Source organism: Gastrolobium bilobum, unplaced genomic scaffold (genome assembly GCF_033153095.1).
Source record: "Gastrolobium bilobum isolate Gb01-03AN ecotype WA unplaced genomic scaffold, APGP_CSIRO_Gbil_v1 utg186023, whole genome shotgun sequence".
Lineage (NCBI taxonomy): Eukaryota > Viridiplantae > Streptophyta > Magnoliopsida > Fabales > Fabaceae > Gastrolobium > Gastrolobium bilobum.
Window position 1 is genome coordinate 16754 of NW_026896626.1, and position 7790 is coordinate 24543.

General features: G+C 31.7%; 1 protein-coding gene across 1 annotated transcript; it reads right to left on the reverse strand.

Moving 5' to 3' along the window:
• Nucleotides 1–4747: 4747 nt before the first annotated feature.
• LOC133301100 (CRC domain-containing protein TSO1-like) lies at nucleotides 4748–7275 on the reverse strand. Its single transcript, XM_061500703.1, has 2 exons — nucleotides 6784–7275; nucleotides 4748–5593 (listed from the first exon to the last, which is right to left on the reverse strand). Exons 1-2 carry the CDS (start codon nucleotides 7273–7275, stop codon nucleotides 4748–4750), a joined length of 1338 nt encoding a protein of 445 aa, XP_061356687.1.
• Between the last annotated feature and the right edge of the window lie 515 nt (nucleotides 7276–7790).

Below are 7790 nucleotides of genomic sequence, written 5' to 3' on the forward strand. Positions count from 1 at the left end.
TAGAGCTGAAGCACTTACGTTAGGAGCGACAAGTATTGTAGTTCTTTTAATGAAATTGTGTCACCAGTTATAACTATAATAAATGTTGATAATATCTATATCTATATATATATAAAGGAGAGTTCAATGTTGGAAAGTTTAGCCAAGTGTCACTCCCTGGTCAATTCTACAAATTGTATTCACACTACATGTCATATACAAACTTTCTTTATTGGGTAAATTTGAAAAAAAAATTCTTTTAAAAATCGAATAATTAAATGACCATTTGTGGTGGCAGACAAGGCATTGAATGTCCCACTGCCCATCACATTGGTACCCAAAAAGAAATCAGCTGTTTTAATTGTTTTTTATGCTGGAATTGGTCATCGGATCTAAAATTCAAAATTTGAAATGGTTTAAAATTTTGAATTTAAATATGGATGGTGGGAAAAAAAATTTCTTTTAAAATCGAATTTTAATTTTTAAATCGAATAATTAAATGACCATTTGTGGTGACAGACAAGGCATTGAATGTCCCACTTCCCATCACGTAAATAATTAAATATTTATTATTTGTTAAAATAACGTAAATCCTATTACTTTGAAAATTAGTGTTACAAATCATATATTAAAGCATATCTTTAAGTGAATAATATATATCATAAATATATTATATTATTAAAAAAATTATAGTCTGCAACTTTTTAGGCCAGACATTTTAAAGTGGACCTATGTTTTAATTTTAAATAATTTTTTTTAAAAGCCTAAACCTGATTAAAAAATACAAGCTATCGGGCTTAGCCCCTCTTTATTTACAAAAATAAAAATAAAAAAAATACAAGCTATCTTGAATGTCTAACAAAAATTTGAGACACCTATCAGATTTCACTGCGGTTTTCTGATGAAAAGAATCTGCAACTCCTAGATATGGCGGTGGTAACAGAGTCTTCCCAGTGCCGGTGGTGGTTGTTCCAGATAGTGGCAGCTGTGAACAATTATTACTCATCACCTTGATTGTTGTAAAGATTGATGTTTGACTCAATGGGTTCATCCTTTCCCTGTAGATTCATCTCACAACAAGTTTAATTTTCGAGACATTGCATAACAGACCCAAAAACAAAGAACAGAGAGATAAAAGGGTATATATACCAGTTGCAGTTGCCTATGAGTTGAGGGTGGAAGAGGTTGAGATGACCAGCTTCAACAGCCATGTTGATGATGTATATATTTGCTTCACTCTCTACCTTTGTAACTAAGATACCTTCATTGGTATCTTCTCTATATCCGTGTTCTAGCTCAGATATGATATATTTAGGTCTTCACACTCTCTATCTGCGTATGTAGAGTGGGATCTTTAAATGAATTGATCAAGTTATTATTTTATTATTATTATTGTTTACTAAAACAAAAAACAAAAAAAAAAAGATATGAGAAAAAAAAAAGGAATAATCAAAGAGAGAGGGGAATAGATTTTTAACATTATTATTAATGGAAGAAATTACAAACTAAAGCGAAAAAAAAGTACCATTTAAAAAATTGATTTGCTTTTCAAGGGAGAAGATTAAGGAGGAATCAATTTTTTTTTTTTTTTTTTTTTGGAGTTATCCAACCCTAATTATCTCTTTGAGACGAGTTGGCTCCCTCCGGTATCCCCACGAGCTTCAACTCTTTGAGCCGGCTATGGGACTAATCCGGAGTGCGGGGGAACCGTGATGGCTAAAGGTTCAGCCCCCTCCCCAAGAAGTTAAGGAGGAATCAATCAATCAGTGAAAAGAAGTTAAAAACTTGATTTGACAAACATTAATGAAATAGTCAACCACATTAAAACAAAAAGGAAAAACGAGACAGTTAATTTCTCATTAAATCAATCGAAAGCACGTGAGGAAAAACAGGAACAGTCACCAAAATGTTATTTTTGGACAAATTTTTTTATCTAAATACCATATAAACAGTATATTTTATCAAATTGTCACGTGGGCATAATTCGCTACGACTGATAGCGAATTATGTTCGTCAATAATTTCATGACACGTGGTACACTTTCGCAGAAAAAAACCGACGTGTCATATTTCGCTATCAGTAGTAGCAAATTTGATCTGCAATATGGAGATGTGTCACAAAATTATTGGCTACGAAATTCGCTTTAGTGGCAGCGAATTATGACATGTGGCAGTCTGGTAAAAAATACTGTTCGTGTGGCATTTGGATAAAAAATTTAACAAAAAATGGCACTTTAAACACTGTTCCCGAAAAAGAATATGATTTGAGGAATTACCTCTTTTTAGAGCTGAAGCACTTACGTTAGGAGCGACAAGTATTGTAGTTCTTTTAATGAAATTGTGTCACCAGTTATAACTATAATAAATGTTGATAATATCTATATCTATATATATATAAAGGAGAGTTCAATGTTGGAAAGTTTAGCCAAGTGTCACTTCCTGGTCAATTCTACAAATTGTATTCACACTACATGTCATATACAAACTTTCTTTATTGGGTAAATTTGAAAAAAAAATTCTTTTAAAAATCGAATAATTAAATGACCATTTGTGGTGGCAGACAAGGCATTGAATGTCCCACTGCCCATCACATTGGTACCCAAAAAGAAATCAGCTGTTTTAATTGTTTTTTATGCTGGAATTGGACATCTGATCTAAAATTCAAAATTTGAAATGGTTTAAAATTTTGAATTTAAATATGGATGGTGGGAAAAAAAATTTCTTTTAAAATCGAATTTTAATTTTTAAATCGAATAATTAAATGACCATTTGTGGTGACTGACAATGCATTGAATGTCCAATTTCCCACCACGTTGGTATCCAAAAAGAAATCAGCTGTTTTAATTGCTTTTTATGTTGGAATTGGTCATCTGATCTAAAATTCAAAATTTGAAATGGTTTAAAATTTTGAATTTAAATATGGATGGTGGGAAAAGAATTACTTTTAAAAATCGAATTTTAATTTTTAAATCGAATAAGTAAATGACCATTTGTGGTGGCAGACAAGGCATTGAATGTTCCACTGCCCATCACATTGGTATCCAAAAAGAAATCAGCTGTTTTAATTGTTTTTTATGTTAGAATTGGTCATCTGATCTAAAACTTAAAATTTGAAATGGTTTAAAATTTTGAATTTAAATATGGATGGTAGGAAAAAAAAAATTGTTTTAAAAATCGAATTTTAATTTTTAAATCAAAAAATTTAATAACCATTTGTGGTGGCAGACAAGGCATTGAATGTCCCACTTCCCATCACATTCGTATCCAAAAAGAAATCAGCTGTTTTAATTGCTTTTTATGTTGGAATTGGTCATCTGATCTAAAATTTGAAATTTAAAATGGTTTAAAATTTTGAATTTAAATATGGATGGTGGGAAAAGAATTACTTTTAAAAATCGAATTTTAATTTTTAAATCGAATAATTAAATAACCATTTGTGGTGGCAGACAAGGCATTGAATGTCCCACTGCCCATCACATTGGTATCCAAAAAAAAGTCAGCTGTTTTAATTGCTTTTTATGTTGGAATTGGTCATCTGATCTAAAATTCGAAATTTGAAATGGTTTAAAATTTTGAATTTAAATATGGATGGTGGTACAAGGCCCAATCCAAGTCATAAGATGGATAACTTAAATGTTAAATAAAAAAATTACTGTAATTTTTTTCAAATGTTATAAATATTTACTTAAAAACGAAAAATTACTCGTTCCTTCGTCATTGAATCTACATTCAAATATACCCTTATCAATGACATTAACTATGCATACATAATCAGAACACAATTTCTGCGGTGGTAAACTTGTGTACGAGTGTCACTAGTTCACAGGTCTACTATTATTATTATTATTATTATTATTATTACTATTATTATTACTTGTAGTATAAGAGACATTTTTTCACTTTTTCCTCCTTACGGGGCAATTCACTCTTCCGAATTTCATAGGAGTTAATTGACCGTTATCACAAGAATTATTAAACCCTTATTATATTATATGGAGATTAATTTTATCATTTTACACAAAAATAATATATAAGTGAAGTTCAAAAAAAAATATGAGAAGACAAAAAAATAAAGATAAAACCCATCTTTTAATGGAATGTAAAAGTAACATGAGAAAATTTTCTTATATAAAATAGAAAATTATTTCCTTATTATTATTATTATTATTATTATTATTTTCTTTATTTTGTTTTACAAGAGCACAACTTATTATTACCGAAGTAAAAAGAAGCTACCCAATAGGTGCAGCTCAGTTGGTAATTTGGCGCTGAGTTAGCGGGGTTGGATATGTGTTCGATTCCCGCTGAATGCATTCTTTGAACCTTTAGCCTTCACTGTTCCCCCGCACTCCGGATTAGTCCCATAGCCGGCTCAAAGAGTCGAAGCTCGTGGGGATACCAGAGGGAGCCAACTCGTCTCAAAGAGATAATTAGGGTTGGGTAACTCCAAAAAAATTAAAAAGAAGCTCAATAGACATAAACCTAAGCATAACATCTATTGCAACAAACTAAATACAAGCTTAAAAAGAGGGGAGGAAACATAGAGGGCTAACTTATAGAAAAAAATATCCTCACTCTAATTATGAGGGGCTTGAGAAAAGGAAAGGAAGGTATTGATTGTGATATCAACTTGTTGATGCCACCTCTGCTACTAGGAGATGATCCCAAGTCACAATTAGCAGAAGATATATCCTCTTGCCATTTGGAGAAGAAATTTTGACGCAAGTGATATGAGAGCCATCACCTAAAGTGATTAATTAATTAATACCTTACATTTTTTCACATGTTTGTGGTTCTTCTGTATCAGCTTCTATTCCTATTGGAGGAGAACCATCCTTTATATTCTTTCTACCATATGTGTTCTTGCAACCTTTACATCTGCAATTAATAGAACAACCAACACAATTCTGAAAACATTCACAATATTTCTTCAAGCAACGTGATTTCTTGCAGCTGCATCCTCTTTTATGTCGAGCTGAACCTGATGCTGGAGTATTTTTCTGATCATCATCCCCGGTTCCAGTGACTTTAGAATCGAATGCATTTGGGTTTTGAGATTCAATCTTCTTTCGAGTTAGAATAAGAGTATCTTCATGAATTGGTTTGTTGAAGCAATCCTTACAACCACAAGGTTCTAAGCAATAGACACCAGAAGCAAAGCACTCACAAAAAAGCTTCAAACATTTTGATTTCGTGCAGTTGCAACGTTTGCATCCCTGATCAGTTTCTTCCATTTTTCGCCTTTTCTTGTTGGAGCTGTTCTGATTGAAATCTTCTTCTGCTGGTTGAACTTGATTCTCTGGTGGATCCAATTCTCTTTTGGATGATTGAGTTACCAATTGTGAATGCTCATGTTCTTGGCTTATAGAGAGATTGAAGGAAGAAGTGACACCTTTGTAATCTTTTAAGCTTGGAAGTGTGTTCAAGTGTGAACTAATTTCTGGCAAAGTGAAACTTTGTGAATTCCCATTGCAATTCGTAGGAAGAAGAAGATGGTTTTCATTAGCAACATTCTTCTCAACATACTGTGATGTAGTGTTTGAATTCTTATTTCTTTGCTCACTGGCCACTTCAAAGTCTATACAGCGTATCCATGAACCATGGTGCAAAACAAGCTTAAAACAAAAGAAAAAAAGAATCATTATAAAATGATTATGTCTTGTTTTATTATTTTCACGTCAAAAAAATATAATGATTGAATTTTTGCCATGATGTACATATAAAGTAATGATTGGAAATGCTACATCAATATAAACCATAACAAAAGGTGACTAGCAAGAGTGATATGCAATTATACACATAAATAATAGGAAAAAGGATGGTTATATAATTTAGAGAAAAGTTGACCAATGTCTCTGTAGTTTCCTCCAGAATCACTTATGCTCTTGTGGTTTTTTTATCACATATGCTCTTGTGATTTGCAAAAGGGTATATTTTTTTTATCACATATGTCCCTGAGATTTTTTATTTTTTACAAAGAACAGGGACATATGTGATAAAAAAAATCACAGGGACATAGATGATTCTGAAGCAAATTAGAAGGGCATTGGTGAACTTTTCCCTATAATTTAATGGTGTACTAGTACATATACCAGTATAATACATGCACCATTTGCAGTTAGAATATTTTTTCAAGAAAAAGGTTTTTTATCTATATTTACAAGATAGAATACTGTTATTTCCAATTAGTGTTATGACTAATGTTTACTACCAGATTGTTTTATCGTTAGATCGATTATGTGAATCCAACGGTTCTGATTTAACTTTATATAAACCTTCATTCTTCTCACTATATTTAATACTTTTTATTTATTTTCACATTTGTATGATTATGATTTCCCATATTTAATGTGAATATGGGGAACTATAACCATACAAATGTGGGAATAAATATAACCCTACGGTGAAATAAACTAGTAGTGACATTTGTAGTAACACTAATTGGTAATAACAATATTCTATCTCTATTTATAATGAGTAATGATACTCATATATATTCATATCAACCAAACATAACCTACAAAAATCATGCCTTTGAGATAAACTCTTGGATACATTCATCCAACCTAAAAAACGAGAAAACCCTAGTCCACAAAACTTTCCAACTTGCGAGAATAAGAATTAGGGTTGTCAGTCATACATAGTTGTACCCTTGTATTTTTTTTTATAAAGAGTTTGTTTTAGGACTCAAGCATGTGATCTTCACGGTCAGAACAAAAAACCTTACCAAAGTCTAGCTAGCCCTTGGAAACATACAACCTACATGCAATAAAATATATAATACACATAAATTTCCCTTTCCTACCTCATCATTTGTCTTCGCATTTGGATTGCTCATCATCAAAGCAACATTGGCAAGATTGTCCTGATGTGTATGGTCTGTGACTGTGGCTGCTATTGGCTCAAAACAATGATCTTGGATATCAAGTTCAGAACCAGAAGCAACTGAATCAACAACGTGCATTATCCCATCATTATTGGTGGTAATTTCATACAATTCTCTTGAGCAATGATGCGCATGAGTAGAATCTGCAAGAGCCAGATCACTTGAGTAAACATCATTTCCATATTCTGAAGAAACCTTAGCCTTTGATGTGCCAAATGAGTTGAAACAGCTAGCATGGGGTGATGCGAAAACACGAGGAGGGGATGAAAAGATGAGTGAATTGAACGTCTGAATATTGTTAAGAGACTTAAGGGGCTTCAAAGGAGATAAATTATTGATATAGTTGAACACAGGTGAATCCTCTAAGTTAGGGGAGGGAGTGTTCATTTGGTTCCCCTTTGGTGTCTCCATGTTCAGAGAGGCACCACCTCGCTCTTCTCTTTCTCTAAATGTGGTCTTTTATGAATTTTATAGATGAAATGAGGGTTCAAGAAGTGATAAAGAAAAATAATAATGATAATAAGTGTAATTGTTACCTAAATTAAGAAGATTTAATTGAATGATAATAATTAAAAAAATTATTTGATTGAATAATTATAATTTTTAAGCGTAATCACAGAACACTCAACTTGAATATTAAAGTCCTTTTATTTTCCATTTTGTGTCTCACTTGTATATTTACATAGTTTCCTTTTGTCATTGATAAGGGTATATTTGAATGTAGATTCAATGAGGAAGGAACGAGTAATTTTTCGTTTTTAAGTAAATATTTATAACATTTGAAAAAAATTACAGTAATTTTTTTATTTAACATTTAAGTTATCCATCTTATGACTTAGATTGGGCCTTGTACCACCATCCATATTTAAATTCAAAATTTTAAACCATTTCAAATTTTGAATTTTAGATCAGATAACCAATTTCAA

Coding starts and splice junctions, on each gene's coding strand:
- LOC133301100 (XM_061500703.1), bottom strand. CDS start 7,275: ATGGAGACACCAAAGGGGAACCAAATGAACACTCCCTCCCCTAACTTA. Junction 5,594..6,783: donor ATGCGAAGACAAATGATGAG/GTAGGAAAGGGA, acceptor TTTTGTTTTAAG/CTTGTTTTGCACCATGGTTC.